Source organism: Cardiocondyla obscurior, linkage group LG11, assembly GCF_019399895.1.
Source record: "Cardiocondyla obscurior isolate alpha-2009 linkage group LG11, Cobs3.1, whole genome shotgun sequence".
NCBI classification, from domain to species: Eukaryota; Metazoa; Arthropoda; class Insecta; order Hymenoptera; family Formicidae; genus Cardiocondyla; species Cardiocondyla obscurior.
Window position 1 is genome coordinate 841,268 of NC_091874.1, and position 25,492 is coordinate 866,759.

The window sequence follows — 25,492 nt, forward strand, 5'->3', positions numbered from 1 at the left end:
CGCGTTTCGCAGCTCGCCAATGGCGCGTTATTTAACCCTCGAAACATAGTCAATTTATGATAAGCTTTCATTGCGATTTGCTATTCATTTTACTACTAATGCAAAAACAGACACAAGTATGGAAAAATAAAAGTAATCAATATTTAACCTCTTGTTTTATATTATACTAGTAGATAGGAAATAATCACATATTCGTTTAATTCAACAAGTAAAAACAGATTGATATTAATTATATTATTTCTCCATAAAGTTTCAATGAAACAACATATTATTTAATAAACTCGCTAATACCATGTTATTTTTTTCTAATTAAAATATAAAAAATGAATTTTATCATGTATATTTAAAACAATATATAATTTAAATAATATACAAACTATAATTATTGCTCAAGGATGAGGATATAACAGTAGCGACGTTTGAAAACATTTGCTTTATTGTATGTTCCTTCCGTTCGCATATTAGGTACATATCAGCATCTAAAATGCTTCCCTTCTTGTAATCCGATAAAATTCATTCTTGCACTAACTTTTATATTTTGTATCTCCTATTCTCTCCTTTTATAATCTTACTTCCATGCATTCGTTCTTTTTCTTTCGCTCATAAATAAATAAATTATCGACTAATATGTACAAGATCTTAATTATTCTCTCTTCCTTAATTTAATAATCATTTGTCGCTTAATAGACGTATCTTGTAAAGACTCTAGAAATATTGAGCTTGGTCTGGTCAGTATACGTAATATATTCTCATTAAGATCTGTCGTTTTAAATTATATTTATATATATATATATATATCTTTCTCTTTATATCTTTCTTTTTTTTTTCTTTCTGTTTCTTCTAAAATTATTCATTCCTCTTCCCGTTTTATACAATCGACTAATCTCCGTTCGTTCGTGCAGCTTTTCAGGAATATAATTAAATAGATGAACCAAGGAAGTAGAGTGGAATGCTCGAACATTGTTAAAAAAAAAAAAATTTAATAATAATAATATATTAATAGAAAATTGTATGCATTTTTTAGATTAAATAATGTTTGAATACTGTTGCACAGCATTCTAGTCCAAGCCTCGATTTTCGCTCTAGAAAATGTTGAAACTCGCATTTAAGAAATTTCCTGTAAGTCGCAAATTCCGCTATTGGTACGTAACTATTTTGCAATATCTTGTGTATGTTCAATTAGAATGTCTATATCATAAGAGAAGAGTTTTAAATATCTCATATAATATTTCCTCAGGCACACCTGTGAATATTTACAATCCAATGTAAAAGGAGACAATCAAACCATTCAAATTATAACGATATCTGCGATAAAGTTACGCATAACAAAGAAAATAAAAAGAATAAAAGAGGCAAAAAGATCTGTTTTGTATGTTGGAAAATAATAAAGAGAGAGAGAAAGAGAGAGAGAGAAAACAATAAACTCATACAAGCTCGCCAATCCGTAAAGCTGAAGATCTATCACAGATATTGGAAATAGTTAAAAATAGATTAAAAAAAAAAAAAAAGGGAGAAAGGAACAAGTATCAACGATGCCTTGCGAGATTAGACTACATCATAGTCTCGCTGCGGCTAGTCATACTATCAAAGTCTAACTGTGAATACGAGTAATGATCGTGTTCGCAAAAAGCTGCACTACCGCCGGACCCAGCCAGCGGGTTACACCACCCGTCGGAGCGTAACGTGTTCGTGAGGTAACACAGTATTTCTAGAATCTCATTAATGCGCTAGGAACCGGGGCTGGCGTTATCGCCGCTTCTTCTCCTTGCCTCGAGCTGTTTTGCTAGTAGAGCGACCTCCCAATTATTGTAGCCGTCTTGCCGCATAATTTTGTCATCCTCGTCCTCGTCGTCGTCGTCTTCATCCTCCTCCTCCTCTTCCTCGTCTTCTTCGTCGCCTTCGTCGCTGTCGCCTTTATGACGGCCGCAAATGTCAAACTCCTCGTCCGATCTGCTGTCGCTGTTAGATTCAATATCGATCGCAATATTGTCTCGCAAAAGTCTCTGCGGCACTATTGAGTTCGGTAGTTCTTGAAGTTCCATGGTTTCTCTCTCAGAATGTTCCTCCCACGATCGTCTACTGCGCGAGCTTGAGCCGACTGAAGAGGACGAGCGGCGGTCGCGAGATCGCATGGACCCGAGAACGGTATCTACAGAACTGTCGCGCATGAAGGGATGATCCTCACGATCATCTTCAAGATCTTCTTCCATGGAGGCATCGTGCTCGGTGCTGTCACCACCGGAGTCGTCCGCACGTTCCAATTTCCTTCGTTCCAGTTCCTGAATCCGCGATTGTAGCTGCGATATTATATCGTCACGTTTCCGGACCTCCAGCTCAAGCGAAGTAAAGTGTCGCTCGAATTTGTTCTGCATGTCCTCCTGCAACATCAAAGCCGACGGTATGATTAATCGGGACAATCGCCGTAATGTCACTTGGTAATGGAGAACTCCTGCAAGCGGAATTGGATAATTGATAGGCTTGATGGACGTAGAATTAAATATTTAATTTTATATAAATTTATATATAAATTTATATATAAATCTATATAAAATATATTATATTATATATATTATATATAATATATTACATACATATATATAATATATATAAATTTTATATAATATTTAATTTATATAAATTACCACTTAAAATTACCACAGAAAAAAAGATATCGCTATGCTTAAACATATTCCTTTCGATTGATTAATTCTCCGTACTGCCAATAAATATCGATATTGAAAGTGCTGTTGAGGGCGTCTCTAACGAGAACAACCCTTTGACAAAGGCAGTCACGCGTGGTGACAGGCACAAAGCTTGTCCATTGAAAACGGGGACAAAGGAAACGGCAGTCACGCGCTCTTCTCTTACCAGGCCCACCTTGATGACTTCGCCAACCCCAGAGAGCAATTCGCCCAGGCACACCTCCTCTCGCAACCGAGACACCGTTTGCAGGACACCACCGACACTACTCACAGGACGGAAGCTGAATTTATTGGGCGGCGGCAGTGACGGCTGATCCTGGGTGTCGGACAACGGATAATTCGATGGCGACTCCAGGGGTTGCTCGGACGGTGGACTCTGTAACGTATACTTGTTAAAAGTCACGCTCTTGGATAACTTCGAATGCCGCGCGGCGTAGCCTTCGATCGTCGGCGCTCTCATGAGTCTTTTCAGCTCGGCGGTCGCAGCCTCGCGATCCGGCGTGCTCGTCGCTGAAGTCTCTGAACTGCCGGCCCTACTGCTGGCTGATAGTTTTTTTAGAATACTCTTCAGATTTCGCCTTTCGAGGGTTTCATTTTCCGGTGATAGCTGCTCCGCTGCCAATGATGTTTTTTGTCGTTCCTATTGTACAAGAAACAAAAGTCTTATTAAAACATTTTCTATGTCACAAATTTCATAAATGTTAAATTAATAATTTTCAAAGTAAAACATTTAATTTTTACAAAACTGTCTATCTTTAAAATATTAAAGAATCAAATATTATAGAGAAAAAAAAAGAAAAAAACAAAAATTATAATCTAATTATAAATATTTATAACGGAATAAAATTCACTTACTTGATTATATTTGGCCAATTTTCTAGTGTATTCAATAGCACAGGCCTCCGAATGACTTCTCGTTAGATTGCTATCAAATTCCGACTCGATATTCTCACCACAATCAAGAGACGAGCTTCGGTCTGCTTTCTCCAGCTCAGCCAGCTTCTGCCTCTCATTGAGAATCTTGAGCTTCTTGACAAACGGCAAACCGCAATATTCCGGCGATAGATCATCAACTGAAGCGTACATTTTAGTCTGCTGCAATTTTCTGGTTGGAGGGCTTTTTTGCGGCGAGTTACTACTATCCTTGCCTGTTAACGACGCGTTTTTTAATGTGGTCCAAGGCTTCTTGACCGCTTTGACTACTTTGACCGCGCGTGTTTCAATCTGTGAGGTCACGGTGGTCACGGCGATGCTGTGACCACCCGAAGATGACTGCTCATCCGATTGCGTGCTCGGTTCCTCGGGAATGGTGTTTCTAGGTAGCAAGGATTCTTTAGTAAGCATCTCTCTTTCCATTTGCATGGCTTCTTGTTCGTTTTTCGCCTTCAGCAAGCGTATCCTCTGCAGGAACGGCAGATTCTGATTCGTAGGATTCAACGCCTCTGAAATTGGCGGTACATGTGGCTCACCAGCGTGGCTCGATGTTGCGTCCATCAAAGTCCGTCGCTCCTCTCTTTCTTCCTTTTCTTTCAACAATCTAAGCCTAGATAACAGCGGAAGACCGGCGCCCAGCGGTGACACTGGTTGCTCTTGAGTATTGGGCAAAGTCAGGTCTTGGCTGTCGTCGATCTTCTGCTGCCGCTTCAGAACTGGCGCCTTTGGCGCCAGCGGCTGAAGCTCTAGACTCTCTTCCGGCCGAGTGTTGCGCCTACTTTTCCGTAACACATTCTTCAGACCCTTTACGTCGCTCTTTAACTTGTCAACGATCCTCTTCCCAGTACTATTATCAGACGAATCGTGGCCAGGAGATGTAGGCTGGCGCGATGCTCGTGCTACCCTTTGCGCTTCCATCAGCCGCTTTCGCCCAAGATTCTGTAGAATTTCCTGTGCTTCTGGGTAATCCTTCATTGCCGCCAGCACATCCTCCCGCGAGAGACTGAACAGCTCGGAGTAGCCCACTGAACGAACGTCGGCTGTGCGTCTGAAAGTTTTTAGAGTTAAGAATCGCTAGTTAAGAATTTAACTCTCTTAATTAATGCATACGAAAGAAGTTAAAAGCGCATATAAAACTTTGTTCCTGCAATTCATATCGCTTATAAAAAGTTAACGCTTTAAAATCATTTTTTGTTCTATCCGTGAAACGTCAAACTTTTTTTTTTTTTTTCTATTACAGAATTTAATTTTTGATTATATAAAGAAATCTTTTTTGTTGCTTCGTACAACTGTCCAGCTCAGCTTCGCGGGAATGAGAAAAGAATCTATTATGGATCCTAACGCAATCACACTTGAGGAAAAAGTCGGAAAAATTTTACTTACTTATTCAATCCGTCCAGATTGAGTATACCAATTTCGCCAAAGAAGTCCCCGGCCTTCATAGTAGTCAGAACTCTACCAGTTTCACTGATCACCTCTAGAATACCATCGGCTATTATGAACATCTCACGAGCGACTTCGCCCTTCCGACATATCGAATCGCCGGGAGTGAAAATATAGGCTTTCATCTTCAGGACAAGATCGTGCAGAAATTCTGGCTGACATTCCTGTAAGAATTAAATTTTATTTGTTAAGTTGTCTCTCACAATTAATATCTGAAAAAATTATTCGTTAATCGTTCTCACAGTTAATATAATTTTATACGTATACAAGTTTGCGCAATTAAATTGAGAGATTTTTTCATTGGAAAATTAAAATCTTATTTTTTTTTGGTCTCTTTTAAACATCACAAAATTTCTCCTAAATAGTAGAAGAAGAGAGAATTTTTCCGTTTCTGATAACAGCAGTCGTTCAGATTTTATTACATTAGTTTCAATGTTTGAGAGTTAAAAATCCGCTTGACAATTTAACTTAATCATTTTAAATTTTTAAAGCCTCTATACGCTTGTCTTTATTATAAAAAAAAAAAAAAAAAGAAAAAGAAAAAAGTGAGAGAGAGGAAGAAAGACAATTTATGAGGACTTTACGTATTAAATATTAGCCTCAAGCTTTATCGCATTTCCTCGCGTGAATATATCCATCTAATTTTTATCTTTGCTTTCATAAATCTTCATTAATCGTGTAAAAAAACCTCTATGTTTTTCACTGAAAATAATGAATAGTTTGGCACAAGTAAATAACATTTTGAGAAAATATAAAATGATTTCTAATAATTGATCACTTTATATCGCATTATATTAATAAATACGTGTCTAATACATTAATTTACGTGCTACGACATTAACATCTCATCGACCAGACCAGATTTAATCGATCATTCATCACCACGCCTATTCCATGTTGTCTGAAATTCATGTCGTCGTTTGTCTTATTCTTCAAGTCAAGTCACAGATTCATAGATTTACAAATGCCTACACAAATTCTTCGCAATACATTTACATTTTTCCTTCAATTAACCGAAGCTTTCATAAATCCATACAATTTCTATATTAATTCTTTATAATATATCCTTTTACGTGATGTATGTACTTGTGTAATTTGAGTTGCAATAAATTCAAAGACAAAAAGCGAAGCATCGAGAAAAACACGGACCGACGTTTGCGAGATTACTGCAAGACCTTTAGTCACATTTTGCTCTTTTGCTCCTTGACTCTCGCAGGGCGACAATCGTAATTCTTTGTGAGATACAATTCGTTTCCCGGGCACCTTGTCCGTTCTCGGAGACCTCAGTTAATAGAGTCGATTCGACTCGATCTTCCACCACGATATTTCATTGAATCGACAGCACACACCATCGACCAGTGACGCGTTTTACACCACATCCTCACTTTGATTTGTGACGAGAGCACGACTGGATATCTCAACGCTGTTATCCTCGATCATTGAAGCCGTCTGACTTTATTCAGCCAATCTACAATAGGCTTCGTTAAAATGCGTCATGATGGGTGCATATATTGGGGCAAACGACGGCTACGTGAAAAAAAAAAAAAAAAGGATGCCTCAGTTGACGGCGCAGATTAGCGTGTTCTACTATGATAAAGATATTTATAATTTCTAAGTTACAAACAATTGAAATTTTTGATTCTGAATTTTGAGAAAAATCGTTGAGATACATTTTTATTTTAATTGTAAATAAAAATTCTTAATTGAAACAAATAAGTAACATACACGTATGGCCAATTTTTCATTATACTTGTAGATAAAAAAAAAACATTTTTTATTTTTATAATAATAATTAAATTACTCAAAGGAATTTGTTGGTTGAAAAAATTATTAGAAAAATGTACATAGGCAAAGCCTAAACCTCTATATTGGCCGGTGTAATAATTGATGAGCATTGTAGAAAAGCCGAGGTTGTACATTACCACAGGTTAATCACAACTTTAATAACTCGACCGTTACGTACGCTATGAGCGAGCAAGTCACTCTTGCACAAAATGCATTTTCAGTAAGTTGTATACGCGTTATAGTCACGGTCGCTCCTCGTGACGCTCTTGTGAAATTGTCACTTGCTTAGGTATTTCGGTTTTTTCTTTTGCTCAGAAAAAAAAGATCCAAGTTCGCTACATTACATTCTTATATCTTTATTTGCATAAATGATTGTATTTAACATCAAATGTCATAATAAGATAGAAAAAAATTGAATAAACTGCTGTTACTTATTTTATTTCATTTTATTATTATTATTTTTTTTCTTTTATACGTAACATGTAATTGTGAGAGAGTATGAAAGTACTATCTTGTTTCACATCTAACGTATCTTTCAAGTAATTAATCAACAGCCATTTTTTACGCGCTTTGCAGGTCCAGAGTGCAATGAGCAAATGAATGAATGAATGGTGATTACGAGGTACTGCCGAGGGTACTCTAGAAGCTTTCTTCCTGTTGAAACACCCCGGGTGCGGCCGCAATTAAAAGTGGTACACAGATTCGCCAATTACAGGCGATCGTAATGGCACTTGGCAAAAATTTCTCTCTCACCCTATTCACTGGTCGCGCCGTCATTGTGTCCTTATAATTCCCTTCATGAGAAGGACGCGGAAGAGATGGGTGAAATAAAAAGGATCTAGCGGATTACGTGGACCGGATCGCCTGCAAAGTCGCGACTCGAGATCTCTCCGATCTAGATTCGCTGCACCGTGAATTTCATTATTTTTGCAGTGCGATGGATATCGTATTTACGCTCCCAGGCGAAATAAATATCAGCAGCAACATGCAGGTAATATCGGAAAACGACGACGAAAATATACATATTTTTTATTTATTTTTTTTCCCCCTTTTTTTCTAAAACGTTAGCTAAAAAATTACAAAAATTTTAGTTTTTATCAAAAATGTATTATTAATTATTATATTAAGCCGAATTTGTAATTGTAATGTTGAGTAGAACGTAGACAATGCATCTAGCGCGTAAATGTTAGAATTTAATTTTTCCGCAATTTGCTAGCAATGATTTTGGTAACGCTTCCTCAGCAACGCGTTACGTCGTTTGTTTTTGACAAAATAAAATCACAGACGCGTAATGTAATCAGTGGACGAAATTGGAGTAGATTACGTTCAGTTTCAAGCTCGGAATTTCAGCTTTTTCAATCTAGATTTGGCGGCACCGAACAAACTTTATTATCTTTGCCGTACGGGTTTTCAATCGAAGGTAATTCTAACGATGATAATTTCAGGGTGCATGCGGGCAACTATTTCAATCCTGATCCACCAATCGAATATCTAAATTTTTTATTCGGAAAGAAGAGCAATATTCAATTAATAATTGACGACAAAACTTTTATACCAGACTTTTTTTTTAATCGCTCGCTCTGTTCTAACTTTTAAGCAATTAGTAAAAATGTGTACAAAAGTGTACTATTACGTTTTATGTAATTTCTCGAATTTTGCATTGATTTTTTCATTTTTTAAACTTGTACAGAGAAGCTAAATGGTCCATGAGATCATTGATCAAACTTATCGGGAACTTGGCAACACATATAACCGTAAATTAGAAAACTGCTCGTAAGAAGAGTTTAAAAGAAATAACGAATAGTTTCGTTTACCGGCAAATCGTTATCTTAATATGCCGTAAAATGGCACAGTTTAAAAGGCCAAGTCTTGGTTTTTCTCTTTTAATTGCTAGCGCGTCTGTAAATTTTATTTTGTTATCTATCCTGCATATATATAAATATGGTATTTTTATTAAATGTTCTAACAGTTGAAAAAACTTGTTTTCAATAAATAAAATTGCACGCCTTGACGCTTGACAGAATTAAATCTATCCGACTATAAATTGATTTTTTTTTTTAATCATCTTTTTCAAGATATTCTTTTTCAAGCTGCGATTCTTTTTCCAACGTGCGATACTATCGTATGGTATTGTCTATGAAAAATAAAATTAAAATATAGAAACGATTTGCTTTGACAGAACACTAAGCGTACTATTGTGAAGCAAATTTGTTGCTGCAGACGAAGGGATTGAGCGAGAAAATAAATGGGAGAGCCGGATGTAACTGGAAATGAAACAATTTTTGTCGGCGTGTCCCAGCGGAGGCCAACTGAATTTTCGATTAAAGCCACTTTCAACGCCTCTCGCCGTCGTTTTTTCGCACCTATCTCATTTATTTTGCGCAGCGTCAGTCGTTCTCTCGAAAACACTCCGCCGAGAATGCCCCGGTGACCCGAAAACCGCGGCTATAATTTAGATCTCACCCGTAGAAGACCCGCGATAAGTATAGTTGTCCAGTTAACTGCAGAATCGACATCAGGGAAGTAAAATAAATTTTATCGCCAACAATAAAAGCAAAATCCCGAAAATCGGATAAGATTACACGTCCCAGCTGCTTCCCGCGACTAGTAGAATTTCAAAAGTTGGCGAATGATAATGCTAAACGTTTACGGCACGGAAACGGGTATCTCGTTAATGTATCGTAATAAATTTTAAGTATCTCGAGAAAACGTTAAATTTTTTAATATATGTATACTTGTGTAACTTCAACCCTGGAAAAGTAACTCGTTCGGGGCGTTGCGAGCAAAAAATATTGTTTATATAATAAAGTTATGTCCCGATATTTTATACCGGCAGTATCGCGAGATATTTGAAAAGAATTTGCCCGGAATGCGACACAATCGCGCGTAACTCTATCTCGGCGTCATTTATTTTTGCCTTGCCTCTCTTTTTCCTTTCATCGGTTTTCCTGCTGTTCGAAGAAAAAGAGAAAATAAAAGAGGAAAAACAGAAAGACGAGCGAAAGAGAGCATCTCCAAGGTAATGGAAATTCTTCGGACGTACGGTCGAGTTTCCTTCTTCGCCAACTCGCCGATTTCTATCTGCTTACATTTCGCTCTCGAACAATATCCGTCGTGGTTATCGAATGCGATAGTCCTGACGTCCGGGGTAGGCCAGATTCGATCGAAGACGCGCGCCCGGCACGTAACGGAGAAGAAGTGTGTAATTCATGTAAATGCGGAACTGATAATAATCCAATGTGATCGATATGTCTTGTAATTCAGATACATAACGCGCATAATTTAATTGACGTTACATATTACGCGTTACATACACACATACCGTACTTTTACTATTTATTAAATTAGCGTTAATTAATTTTAATAATTAAAAGGAGCGACACGAGGGACTTTTAAATTACAACTGTAATGAACATGATAATTTTTAAAGCTGCATATTACGTTAGTAGAATTATCATTAGCTCGAACACGAAACTGTCGAACATAGTTACAGCATTGCGCTTTGGCCGCGGTTTGCGAAATTCAATTTGCCGACGTATCGCTTTAATACGTTACTCGTTGGTGGTTGACACAACGTTGCGTTAGCCATCGGTCGTCGACATGGTGGTTAGCATGTTAACACTTTGCTGAACATTGTATGACGTTCGTAGCGTAGCGGTAACAAACATTATAACATTACACATGCTCAATAGTTGGTTCTCTAAATCACAATCGATACGTACGATTCAACTCTTGAGTCTCGTCGTCGAAAACCGTGGAAAAGAAATTGACTTCCCGTCACTTACTTTACCAAGTCGTCACTCTTTAATGGCATTAAAAAATTAAGCGCACGAGTAATTCCATTCCATTAAGAACTTGATCGAATAATCTTACGTCACCCCGAGAGTTTGGGAGAACTAAATTTAAACCAATATTTTTTTCTTTTCTTTTTTTTTTAACTTTTGAAAAGATGAGTTAACTGCGCTATTGTGGACCCTTGGTTCTCGCCGCGAATGTGCATCTCTCTAAACGTGAAATTTATACGGTGGGATTTTTGCGCATCGCACATATGAAAGATATACTCTATCCGTCGGCTTTGCCAAGTACATACATATATGCAAAAGAGTTGAAGTTGGATTTTCCGCAACGTGATTTATACATTTCAACGTCTCGTATTTTCGCATCTCCTTCTCTTGTTCAACAGTTTATAGCTTTGATTTACAAATAATCTACACGGGAGTTAGTGCAATCTTTACTTTCGTCGGTAGTTAAAAAGTCCTGAAATTTTCCGACGTGAATTAATGAATGAAATTTTAACCGACTATTCTGACAGACGTCCGAAACGTGCTGACCTTGTTATCTCGCGCCAGCGGCCTAGGCTTGTTAAGAGAAGAACTGTTAAGAGATTTCTCGTTGTTTCTGTCTCAGAAAGAGGTTGAACGTGAGTCTATTTTCGCCCAACTCTATTTGTAAAGAAGAACTATCCTATTTTATAAGCCAATTCTTTACACGACAAAGCTAATTTCCAAACGAGCCAATATGTGATATATTAAAACATGACTTAATTGTGTTTCGTCAAGAAAAAAAATACTTTAAAGCTAAAAAATTTTGTAGCAAATATTGGTCTGTAATATTCATTACGAACATTATGAATAAAAAGTGCACCCGAGTGAAACTTTATCTAGGAAATCTGATTTTGCAGCTAATGGTTAGATCGCGCAGATTAAATATATTTCTTAACAAATGACTAGCTTGATACCAGCCATAAATTATAAGAAAGTATTTATTATTTAGTGACTGTCTTAAAAAATTTAAGTTGTCAATTAAAAAAAGAAAAAAAAAAATCTGTCTAGTATCGGTCGTCTAGTCACTGTTCAGCGCGGACCATGTATCTAAATAGATATCTAATTATTAGAGAGTAACAATTGTTTAGTGTCTAGACGCTTTGAACGTTACGTTTCTGGCTCAGTGTTGGACATTTTTGCTAGACAGCCACGAGATAAACCACGAAATGGCTAGCTAATTATCAGGTAACGATTGGAATTAATTTCTCGGGCAGCTGGTATTATTCTAATTTAATTAAAATATGTCAATATATTCACACGTCGTCAAACGTGCTTAATCACCGCGTTAAAGCTTGACTATAATCTCCTCGTTAAAGGCACAGAATCAAATTTAATCACGCCTGCAGCAGCGTGCAGATGCTCACGTTTCGCGCAAATAACGTTATAATGCATCGAGTAGAGACCCACGTTCATCTATTACTTATACTATTAAACAGCAAAGTTGTCCGAGTTCTAACTAATATGAATTGCGCGAGATGATGTAACGTATAATTACTTGTCTCATTTGATTACGTACTCCTGAAGAGAAAAGAAGGAAAACTAAAAATTACAAGTACGTTTGATCGCACATATCTCGAGGAATTTTCACGCGAGAAGTGCAGTTGAATTTTTCGAGTAGGGAAGAGGTACGCGTTTCCATGATTACGATTTCCTGCAGTTTTTCTCGATTTCTTCCTCGGTGAGAGCCCTTGAGAAGCTTCGCGAGCTTCTAACAGCACTTCACTTTATATCAGTTTATCACGTACGCTCCATTTACCTTCCAGGGACTTAACTTTTTAAATCTACCTTCTGTATCGCACTTTTTTTTTTTTTTCCGTTCCTCTTGCCGCCGCGTCGCGCAGGTTCTATGAAAAAATATATCTTGGTTGGTTTTACGAGTTAAAAATACGACTTTAAATAAATTTACTTTTAACAGCAAAACAAAAAGTTGCACTTTTAACGATTTTGTCGTCTACTTTTTAGTATGCGAGACGATGCGAAGGAGGAATTCTGCGCGGCGCGAAAACTCGAGGCGATCAAGAAGAGTCCACCGAGTTCTCGTGTCTCATCTCTCCATAATGACTCCGCTCTTTGGGCGTTTTCTCTGAATATTCGTTGCACGCACGAATTATTCTTTCCCTTCATCTCGTTTTTATCGGAGAAAAACTGTGTACAATTACAAGAATTATACTTGCAGGACTCGCCGATTACGAGAAGAAGCCAAGCCGCTACTCATTTCGATAGCTGAAATTTGAGTAGTTGCGCAAGTAAATCTCCTTTACATTAAAGTTCCTGAATCAGTCGCAAGTTCCTGCGATCGGTCTGTGGCGATGTATAAACCGATTGGCAGAGAAAACACTCCTATCCTTAACCCTTAAGTGGTTGCACCGCGGAAAAACGGCTTGACCCTCTTACGATCGCGCGCTCGCTCTCGCTCTCTCTCTCTTTCTCTCTGACCCGACGAAAGCCTTTCGTCGAGTAAAAATTATTTTAGCATCCCTCTTATCTCGTTTCTTTCAGATTTAGCGAAAGCGTTCAAGCACGCACTCCGCGAGTGAGCGAAAAGTAATACGTATAAACAGAAAAAGCAGTGGAACTTTAATTAAGTCGCGCTACGATAATGATGTGGCCTTTATGCCTTAAAAATCTCCCTCACACGCGCTCTTAAAAGTTTTCTCTAGACGTAGAACAAACAAACCAATGTTTTCGCTCAAATATTTACCCGGCTTTAACGTCGTTCCCTTAACAGAGATTCATATACCTATATCCCCGAGTACGTTGAAATCTTTCTTAGGATCATATTTCTCGTGAAAAACCCTGCGGTATTTTATCACCGCAAATTGCACTTACTTTATTAACACCCTAAGTTATGTGATATAACAAGATCGAGAAGGGATAGTTTCGATTTTCGAACATCGAAAAATAGAAATTACAACTTACAACAACAGCTGTAAGAAATACGAGTCAACACGTTCAAGAAATTGTTTTCCTGTACTCTTATAAAGCTAAAATATTTTTACTTGAGAATTTCTACTTTTTAAATGTGTCTGAATAAAGAGCACTATTTATATATCATTTGTTATACGCATACGAATAAAACGAATACTAAATTAGAGCAGGAAAATTGCAAAGTTACACAAGTTTCTTCGCGACTTGCGGCACGCAAGATCCTAATCCCGGTTGAAATAAAATAACGAGGCATACTTCTCTTCGCGAATTCATTCCGATATAAGCGATATATGTAGGTATTTGTTCCTTGATATCTGATATTCATCGAAGCGAACGGGAAAGAACCGCTCTCGCGCGCGCGCGCGCGGGAACGGAAAAGCTCACCTGAAAAATAGTAACCTTCTTCAGCACCGAGAGATTCACGTGCAACGCCAGCTCGGTTTTGAGCTTGTCCGGGAGTAAACCAAGGGCGGTGTTGATGTCACCCCCGCCTTGTATCCTGCCGCGCGACCAGCTGTAGTCGTACCACCTGAGCACTCGACGTTTCATACCGCCTGGCACCTTGTGATGCCTCATGTAGGTTTTGGCGCCGTCCAGAAGCCTCTCAAACTCGAGGCGGTTTGCATTCCTGTTCGTAATGACGTTGCCGACCTGCCCGACGATGGTCGCGAATATGAAGACGCCGATCAAGTAGCTGACTATCGTGAAGACATACCTGTGAATCAGGAAGGGAGAAAGAGAGCCATCAGTGCGAGAGGGACGTGATCAGGGTCCTCCGTTTATGGACGAGCGGCCCCCGCCGGAGCCTTTCTCCTCTTTCTCTCTTAATATTTTTTCCCTTCTTTCTTACTTGCCTTCCTCCCGTTCGTCTCTCTCTCTTTCTCTCTCTCACTCTCTCTCTCTGTCTCAGCCTCATTTTCCACTCCTTCCTTCACCTTTCTTCTGTACTATTCTAGTCTTCTTATGCATTCCTTTCTCTTTTCTTCCTCATCTAGCACCCTTTCATTCATTTTTTCCATTTTTTCTCTATCCCCCATCTTCCACAGCTCTCGCACACATATTCTCACGTCTCCTCGTCATTCACACACATTCTACATCTCTTTCTCTTCTCCCCCCCCCCCAATCTAAATACACGTTCACTGTAATCTCTCCCTTAGTACAATCTCTGTTTCTATCTCGACCAACCTTCTTATCAATCACACCCTGATATACAGACACACGTACACGCACACACACGCAGATGATACAGCAGACAATTTCGTGACTGATAGCATCGACAAGCATTTTTAAAATCGACAAAATTTTGCGCAACATATTTTATAATCGACTTGCAAATTTAAGAAAAATATTCACTCTCGTATTCCGAGATGTATAAATTTTATACTGTTTTCAATAGCTTTCATCCAGCTTCCATCGGACTAAATTTTACACGGTTAAGTTTTATCGATAATTGTCGAATAATTCATGATATTAAACCAATAAATTTTTATCAAGCTAAACCCACGGAAAAAAAAAAAAAATAAAAACAAACGATAGAATCGTGCTCTTCAAAAGCATTCAAATTTTACTTTGTTGAGAGCTTACAGGCTTCAGAGTTGTGGCGGAAGTAACATTTTACGATTCTGAAGAATACTCGTCGTGTTCTCTACCGTAACGATATTGATACGATTCTTCTGGCCGACGTGCTGGCAACCGACAGTCGCACCTCTCTGCCCTATTCGGCCACATTTCACGATTCGCCGTTCTTTTAAAGGTACTCTTTCCGTCTTTCGTGTATCGACGTGCACCTGGCACATGCATCCACAAGTATACGAGAGCCATACGTACATACACACGAACACGCTTTTTCCGCTTTTCATCGACAGCCTCAAATCGACTCGGTTTCCCAAGGAAAACACCCTTCCGCCCTTCTTCTTTTCGTCCCTTCCGGCGCAGAACTCTCGCGCTTCCGCCGGCCTCGAACTTTCCCCCCTTTTGGTGTTTCTCCTACACGTACATCTCCTATGACGGCCTCACTCCGCCTCTCGACCCATCAGCTACGAGAATGGGCGACATTCTATCGATTAATCGCTACTCAAGAAGTTTTCTTTTCATTCCAACATCAATTATTTCATCAGCATTTCGAGACAAAGATAATTGATATCATTTCTCTATGTATACTTATTATTCACATCGATCAAGCACTTTTTTTTATACATGGAATAATTAAATAAAATTAACAGCAATAAATTGTTTATGAAAACTGCTAAAAGAATCTTATCATACGACTTAATAAATTTTTGCATGACTGATAGATTCCGATTGATTGATTGATTATCGATTCTCTTTGTTAACACCGCGGCGTTTATTTCTAAATCGCCCTTTTCGCTTCGCATCGGTGTTTGCTTTTCGTCATTTCCGATTTAACTTTATTAAATGCACGCACAAATGTATAGTAGGTATATTTGATTTTTTTTTTCTAATCAATAGGTATTATATACTGATTTATTTTATATACATCTGTTTTTGCACAGACAATAATAATTCAATTAGCAATTAAAAAAAAGAAAAAAAAATTATAGTTAACTAATGCACATAATTCACTTTGTCTTAATTACATGTAAATTAATCGATAAAAAAAATATAACTTTCGTGTATAAAAGCAAAAGATTAAATTTAATTTGCACAAATTTGCAAAGAGATAAGTTTCTGTTCGCGTTAAATGGATTAAAAATCAGTTTATCTATCAAAAGATAATCTTTTTCGCAAAAGAATAAAATACATTTTCATTTCTTAAAAGTTTGTAACTAAAGAAAATTGTTTATTTCTTGAAACTTGGGAGCTAGAGAGATTCGCATCTACTTGAAAGCGTAATTTCGTTACTTCGGTATAAGCGAGTATATTTATTCGACTAAAAGTCGCCAGCAAAGACAATAAGCACTTTCTAAATGCGTGATGCATGAACGATGTCGGAATGATTTAATTGTTTACAACTGCAAAATTAGCATTGATAGTGTTTTCCATATTTTCCCAAAGCGGAAGTCGACTTTAAAGCAGTGGGATTCCTATGATAGGAAGCGCGGTATATCAGCCCGTTTGTTTTAATCTCAAGCGCAATATCCAATTCCGTTTTACAGTGAAACTTAAAGATCCAGAATAACGTAGGTAAACAAAAGTGTGAATCAAGCGGACACACGCGATAATCCGCGATTTGCACAAGCGCGGCGAACTCCCGGGGGTCGAAAGGAGGTCTCGACTTGACCCAAGGAAAGCCCCGGGGGCCTACGGGTTCATCGTCAAATCGTGGGAAACCAGTTTGCTCGCGTAACTCAAGGTAAAGCGAGATCAAATTTGACTCCGGCTAAAATGAAATTCTGACCGATCGTTTTCTAGCTTCGCCGTCGAGAGAGTCCTACGGACAAATCGATCTTCCGACTGGGGCAGGATACTCGTCTGGTCATTAAGCGATTTTATCGGGCTACGAGCCAAGATCAGGACATTCGAAAACGCGCACAGCGTCAGTGGCACTTATACCAAATACTTGACGAATCTCACGAAACGATCATTCCTTTTTTGCGTGTAATCGACTTGAGAATAAGATTGAGTTATTCTTACTTTGTGAAAAATCTTTAGAAATTTATTTTTTCAACCTATACGTATAGTACCTATATGATCTATATAATAAATTATTTATATTACGTTGTTTAAGACAAGTAAAATTGTTAAAAAAAAATTATAAACCAACATATAATATAAAATATAATAATAAAATATTTCTCATAATTTTTTTTAGAAAAGTATCAAAGTAAAATTTTTTTTATGTAAACACAAACGTGTTTTCAAGTATTAATTTTTCTGTTTCTCGGTATATCACGTCTTTCATAGAAACGTTATTTTTTATCTGCAGAAATATTAATTCTAATATGTACTATGCAACGTCTCGTTTCTAGGGAAGCGACAAAGGAACGTGTGAATACAATAATACACAAACACAACTTGTATCGCTGACGACACAAGTTTCACAAAAGGTCCTGGCAATTTCTCGGCCGCTTAGGTTAGCGTGCTTATGAGCTTTATCGTTCATCGCCATTCTAATTAGCGAGACCTGCTTCCAACTTTAAAGCCAAAGTGAAACGAGAGAATAAGAGAAAGAGATCTCTGTCCTGACGGGCTCTACCTCCACAAAGTCCCTTTTAGCGTTCCGCACGGACGCGCCGGTAATCCCCGATATTTTAATCAAGTAGGCAAAGCAATCTCGACGGTCACATTCCGCTAAATCGTCTCGCATTCGAAGGGTCCAAAGACGGGTGACCCTTCGCCCCTTGAAAATATTCCTCGCGGCACTCGAGAGAAGATTTTAATTCTCAGGAAATTAGCTTCTCCCAAACGATGACTAATCCGCGCCTTTACAATTTATTTCTCACTCTCATTCAAAGATCGTCAAATAACATTAGAAAAAAGAGTAAAAAAACGTCTTTTATAATTCAGTAAAATTATTATTCGGTAGAAAAAGAAATAGATGCGCGAAATTAACTAAACTTTTTCAATTGAACGATGTTATTGAGAGTTTTAATTGACTTTTTTATAAAGACTTAATCTATCACTAACAAGACCGATATTAAATGTGTATGAATATAGACTTTTGTGAGCCATTGTATATGTATACCATTTTTTGAAATTAAAGTTGTTCGAATATCGCAAGTTGTATGCCGAATGTAATTAACGACATCGTCTGTCATTCCGAAAGTTTCTGTGCGTTAATTTGTCAAGTGGAAAATTCGCGGTCGGCGCGCGGTCGCGTTATTTCAATTGAAAAATCAATCGTCGAGCCGCTCTTGACGGATACGCGATAATTCCGCCAAGTCAAGGTTTGTTACACTACTCCGTCGAAAAACGGATATCGAGTTTCCATTTGCCGGCGCATTAAACGTCGCGCACGTGTTTATTTAAAGTCCCACTAATCATAGTTACATGAAAAGCGATCGATGCCGATCTTATATATTATATACAATAATATGTAGGTATATTGATTCATATTATTGATTATATTGTATCACATTAAAATTTGATTTCCACGATGTTACTTGCCAATTTCATTAAATTCATTTCCTCAAATATACAAATATGTATATATGTATAACGGACTTGTTTTATTGGCATTACAATTGTATTGATGATCGGTATAACGCGAACTAATATCCAATATGGAATGAGACCTTATTAAATAATCACGAGCTAATTCCCCTGGTAATAATCACGACGGCAATTCAATTACGTCATACATAACGTCCACTCTTTTTCGCTTATTAATAAATGCGTTTAAACTTTTTTGGATCTCGATAAAGTTACATTCAACAATATAAAAGTATATCTTTATTGGCGATTGACCATCTACCGTTAATTTACTTGAAACTATTGTACGTACAAGTTTACGATAACTGATTATCATTTTTCGCTGGCAATAAACCCTGGTATTGTTTTAGAAAATATTTTAATCCCGTATAACGCATCGAAACAACCGCTTAATTATTACGGTCTTAATACGAGTTTCTTTTTTTTTTTTTTGTCCACTGAACGTCATAAAGTTACGCGAAAAAAAAAAAAGAATATAATTCCCGCGTCAGTCGCAAATATCACAGCTCGTTGTGGCTCTGATGGATGATATAGGTCAATAGAACTCGGTGGTTATATGTATAATATATCGGTACCTCGGGGCAAGCAAGTGGCAAGTGCTGTAGTGGAAGTTAAAAATAATCATAAAAACAAACTTGCTGAGATCCTATGCATCATGCTTATTGCCATTTTCGAATTTTTCAAAAACATCCGCGACCTGATACTTAAAGCCAGACAAATGTTCGCGGCTGAAAGAGCAAGAAAACGATCATAAACTATAATCAAACTAAAGCAATACAGATTGCCGCTTGTCCCATGTTAATACGCAAATTGTATTGCGCCACGTTTGATTTGCAATATACTACGTTGGTTTTACGAATTTTGTCAAATCTTTGAATTGAAAACGATATATTCAAATCTATAAATACGACGTGGTTTTAATTACGTTTTAGATTTATAATTACAAATAATATTGAAACTTTTATTTAAGTAGATTTATTATTAAATTATATTTAAAAGAAATTTTACTAGTTTCATACGTCGTTTTTACAGCCAGCTACGTGTATATTATCTCCACGTTATACATATGTATGTTGGATTAATAAATCGTATTAATGTCAGACGTTTCAATAGCGAATGTCCTTAGCGCGCACCGCGCGCGGGACCTTTACTCTTAATGTAAAACGACGCGAAGGGCGAATAAAACTTGAGCCAAGAGACGCGAAGACACGGTCCGGGCGTAGCGCGAAGAAACGAGTTGGAATATTCCTGAAGGTATTATTCAAATTAGTTTCGGGGGTGGCTGAGTGCTGTCGCCGGCCGCGACAGATACGATTTGTAACGCCGGACTGTTCGAACCGTTCAACTGCAGAGGGGATGGAGTTTTAACGCGGGTCGTTGGCATATCTAAATACGGGAGCGTAAGCCGGGAGCGGAACGTCGATATCCTCAGAGAATCCCGATGACCTCGCGCCCTTTCTTTCCGACAATCTCTTAAGAGCTTTCAGAGATATTAAGTTTGAAACCGAAAATTAACAAGTCGCGCCAAGTATTCGCCGCGAGAATCGCTCCGCGTCGATGCACTCGGCGAGGTCGAAGCGATCCTTTTTTTTCGCAAAGCTTTTTGTCATCGCGTAACGATATCGCGATAGATTAATTAAAATTGAACGTGAAGCGGAATCGACGGTTTAAATTTTTCCGATACTCGCGGTATTCAACCGCCTACGTGCGAGTGTTGAAAAAAAAAAAAATCAATTGCATTTTGAATTGTAAATCTCAGCGTTTTGAGCTATCCTTGTCCGCAGTCTCTTAATGATCGCAATGAAACCGCTGGACGATTGTGTCTCGATTCTCATTCTCTTACGATACGCTTTGCGTTTAATGAGTTTATACGTGCGATCGTTGCATAAATCACGTTTCATATCCCCGCAGCGCTCGCCGCGATTTTATCGAATGCAGGACAACTTGATTCTATATACCTACATACATATATCAGACGGATTAACGGCAGGGTGAATGTATTACGCGATTCGAGCTTGTCGCTTACGCAAAGAGAACGTTGAATGTTCCTCTGCATGTTCTAATAACCGAAGATAATAGAAAAAAAGCTACGAAAAACAATATTAAAAAATCGCAGCTTTTGATGAAAAAAAAAAACCGATTTGTTTAAACATTTTCAAGTACAACATATCTGTCATTCTGTCTATCGAATTGAAAAAACCGTGACGATTATGAAAATCATTGTTATACTTATACGTAGAATAAAAAATTAAAAAATAAAAAAACATTCAATAAAGAGTATTCGACGTTCTTATTACATATTTCGCACTTGGAAAGATGAAAATAGCTCGGCTGTCGAATAACTTGGTAAGCTTTGCGAAAAAGAGTCGCGTGGGCATACACAGAAACGAAGAAAACCAAACTCTCGTTTGATATAATACACCTACATTCGGCGTTTGATATAAAAAAAAATATCCCGTCTCGTGACAAACCCCAGAATTTATTTCTACCAGCTAGAAACGTACGTCACCGACGACGCGTTCTCCCACACGGATGACAAACGGCATCGTCGCAATGCAGTTTTCGACAAAATGATGAAACGCGAGCTAAATTTTGCATAGTTAAATTTTCCATCGTACCTAAATAAATACGACATTACGAACGAATTGAAAAATCTGCGGTAGCGTACGCGAAGAGGCACTTGAAGAGGATGGATGTGTCCTCGAGAACCGAGTTCCTCTGATCCGGAGAGTTTATACGTATACCAATCACACGGTATTGTCACTCAACGATTTCGTCGCCCATATTGAACCCGGCCATTGTTACAGTGGTATCCAGAGTATTCATTGGGAAACAAAGAGTAATTAGCTGCAATATGGTTGCCTATTTAGTCCGAGCTGCTGGCCATCGTATTCACGAGGATGAGTAATAGTCGCGGGACGCATTGATTTGTCACCCGAATGGTAAATCCTGTTTTAAAGTTATATCTCTTCTGACGAACCCGATCGCTCGTTTCACGTTAGTTGATTTTCATCACGAATATCATCAATAGGGCGTTATTAATTAATGACTCGCCGTTAAATTTTGATACAACTTACCGTTTGTCATCTCGCGGTTTATGGCTACTCATTACATAGTAGATTCACGCGATTTTCCGCATACACGATAAGCCCATCGCGTTATCGACCCCGTCTAGTCGTCATTTCGTCTTTCCTTTCGCCCTCTCCTTGATAAAACGTCTTGACGGCGACTCATCGATCACTTTGAGTCCGTCGCGAGTTTAAGAGAGGCGTCTCCGACCACGTGTCGTCTCATCGTGGTAACACTTATTCGTTGACATTGATGTAAAGCACTTATGCCGATACCTCTTTTGCCAAAATGCATCTCCGAATAACCACCGTACTCCGATGCACTTTGCGATTACAAATTTCTTTAAGATAGATAACGATTTATGCATAAAACGTTTACATCTCCTGCATATTATCGTGTATATTATTGCAATTTAAATTTTCACAATTTCTAAATTAAAAATTTGTTTTCAACAATATCGGGAGATTTAATTCTTCAATTAAATATATCATATCTCGAACGTTTAAAATTAAATATTCTCTATACGTGTGTAGAATGCGGCGTTTCAATAAACCTGGAGCGGAAATATCTATCGCGGGAACGTCCGTTTATCGGACAAAGACTAATTGCCCACCGGAGAACGTATTGCATCTCGTCTCTTTTCCATCTCGCTGTCGAAAAGTTCAGAGATCGCGAGTGTCCGTTTCGACACGTGCTCTCGTACACGCGTATTTTCCCGCAATAACACGCGATGCATAAATTATCTTTCCCGCGAGCAATCGGTCAATAACCCAACGGAACGCAATATTGTTACGAGACAGACGGTTTTCTCATCTCCCATTTTTATATACCTATGTATGTATACCTCCGCAAACTCTCACGTTCATTTAAATATTTTATTCGCATTTTGAGAGCAAAAAAATGTGTGCTCTTTACTCAAACAAATTATATTTACGTGATAAAGTCTAATTAAAAAGAATATCTTGACTAATTTGTAGTATTATAATATTTAGCAGTGGAACAATCATTCAAACTGTTACGTTTTAATTTTGAAACTGCATCTTGACTGACTTGACGACGAGACAACCCGTGTTCGGGCGGTTACAAAGGAAACGCGAAATCAACGTTGATTTTAATTGATTAATTCACAGTCGTGTGAATAATTACCGCTTTCGCATCTACATGGTTTACACGCGAGCGTATAAATTAAATTGCAATGGATTTACTGTCGCTTTTTCATCGCCCTGATCATTTACAAAATTGTTGGTTCGTATTTCTGCGGAGGGTAAATCAGCGAGTACCAAATCGTAATACTGTTTGGAGGATAAACACCGATCCGAATAGCCATTACCGCGCAATATCCGATGAGCTCGAAACGCCTCGTGTTCCCGAGAGGAAAATTTTATCTGCCGCATCGGCAACCCAGAAAGATTCGCTCCAGCGAAAAATGTAATTCGAAATAAGCGCATTGTTTGTCCTTTCTAATTGCGCGACGTGCATTTCGCCGCGGCGCAATATTAATTCTCGCGCGCGACGTAATAAAGCAGGATGCACTTTCGCCGCATAAGAATGCATCGCGGCTGAAAAATAACGTCCCGACAAAGTAGTCGCGCCATTCTGATGTTATTGTCCCAGGGAATTAAATCGCGCTCAATTCGCCCCGGTAACAAGCAGGCAGCCCTGACGTTCCGATCATTTTTCAAAGTGCTCTCCCCCTTTTCGTTCGCATCCCGTTGTAACGTAATGTCGTAAATAAAAGGTGCTTCGTCTCCTTTTTCCGTGAGGTTTACCATTATGGTTTGGATTTCGTTCACTTCGCTTTTTATTTCCGCGAAATTCGACCGCGTTAAAACGATTTAGGTCTCTTTTTATTTTTTTTCCGCCCGCAACGTAACGAGAAATATTTCGCGATGACCAAAGGAACGTAGGTACGTATCTTGTAAGTTACAAGACTCGCTGCTTTCGAATTTGTGAAAACGTATACAGGTATGTATACTTTTTTGGAAACAAATTAATCACTTTCGCTCTTTTCCTCTCGCTCGCTTCCCTCACTCGTTCCTTCCTTCCTTCCGTCACATTTTCTCTCATTGCAATCTCATTCATTCCCTCATGCAGCTTTTATCATTCCTCTCTCTCGCGCGCATTCTTCCACCTTTGGCACAATTCCATTCGCTCTTTCTTTTCCTTTCTGTTCTCTTATCGTTTCTTTTTCTTTTTTTTTTTTTTTATTTTGGAATCGATACAGATACCCTCCATCATGCTTGAACTGCAGAAGTCGGGACAGTCGGCCGCGACGAGCGAGGCTCCGGGGATTGCCGCCCGCTACGATTCTGCCAACACAACACAACAAGGCCGCTTCACGAGTCTAATTCCTAGTCATCTAAGTTCACAAATACACTAACTTAGGAGAGATAATGGAATCGTCGGCGTCCCTGCACCACGCGCGCCGAATGCAATCTAGACGGAATGACGCTTTGACACGAGGATTATAAAGATACGCGGAAATTGACCCGACTTGCTTAAATACCTCGCCTTACTTCTCGAAACGATTACGTGTTTGCAAGAGAGCGTCCCAGATGCGCATTACACGTTTCAATGACAGCACAATCGTGAGAAGACCTACTTATGTGTTCGTCACTGTCGGCGTAAGCGGAATATAATAATAAGGCGGAATCTCGACGATGCATGAATTACTGCTATTTGATGATCCAGCGGAATTCGCGTCAGTGGGATATCTAGGATATGATTAATCGATAAGTAACCCGATTTTGTTCATGTCGTTTCAATGTAATCTCGTTCGATCGATCCGATCGACATAGCGCTCGCGTGATAATATAATAGAATATTAAGCGCCACAGCATCATTTATGCCCTCGATCGTACAGATTGCTGCGTGTGGACTGCGTGACATAATGTCCATCGATTTAGCGCCAATTAGCCGACGATTAATTTGTATAAGTTAATTCGAAGCGTCGATTATACTACAAACGACGTTAAATTACACCATATTATTACCGAAACGTGTTTAACGTTTCACGCATTAAAACGCCCGAGCATTACATCATTCCGAATTTTGAAAAACACGCGTAAACCTAATGTCGATTTCGCGTTTGCAAATCACTCGATATTAATAGAATAAGATTTTAATTTTTTTTTTTCTAATTCAACGCTCGCGAAGCTAAAACCCTCTTTACATAATCAACATCCAAGATAGTACTCTGTTTATAATTTTACATGCCGCGTATTTTTGCATATGCACGATATGTAGGTACGAATTTAATTCTCAAGCTTACCGAATGCATGCTTCATTCATTATAAATTTAGAAAATATGTCTCTGTTATTGCCGCGATAACACGCGATTACGAGAACGTACTCTGGTTTGCGTAACGTTGTCGATTTTGAGACACGTTAATTCTACAGCTCGTCGTCACGTTAGCGTCGTCCATCCTCGGATACAACGCCCGTGAAGTTCAGGACGCCCCGAGGGAGATACCGTTGCATAAGGAATGACTGTAACAATGACAGCCAGGTATTCGCGTAACATCCACCTTTGCATCTAAATGGTATACGGGAATTCGAATCCGACTTACGCGAAACCGGGCTCGAACGCGCACCAGACTATTACAGAACACGTTCTAATAACATTATATTGTATTTTCTGATAAATGTGGATGCGATTCCGAAAATACGCGAACCGACCGCGAGGCCAAGAAACGT

At 38.5% G+C, this 25,492-nt stretch overlaps 1 protein-coding gene across 7 annotated transcripts in view; it reads right to left on the reverse strand.

Moving 5' to 3' along the window:
- Window positions 1–82: 82 nt before the first annotated feature.
- Window positions 83–25,492, reverse strand: part of LOC139106395 (uncharacterized) — a 96,769-nt gene continuing 71,359 nt past the window's right edge. For 6 of the 7 annotated variants that reach the window (XM_070663138.1, XM_070663133.1, XM_070663132.1 and 3 more), the window contains 6 exons: window positions 24,025–24,105; window positions 14,000–14,330; window positions 5,019–5,242; window positions 3,558–4,683; window positions 2,869–3,342; window positions 83–2,378 (listed from right to left, as the gene is read on the reverse strand). In XM_070663138.1, the coding sequence (XP_070519239.1) occupies window positions 1,728–2,378; window positions 2,869–3,342; window positions 3,558–4,683; window positions 5,019–5,242; window positions 14,000–14,330; window positions 24,025–24,105 (2,887 nt within the window). In that variant the 3' untranslated portion in view covers window positions 83–1,727. The remainder of the gene's footprint in view (window positions 2,379–2,868; window positions 3,343–3,557; window positions 4,684–5,018; window positions 5,243–13,999; window positions 14,331–24,024; window positions 24,106–25,492) is intronic. The other variant, XM_070663134.1, reaches the window with a different exon arrangement.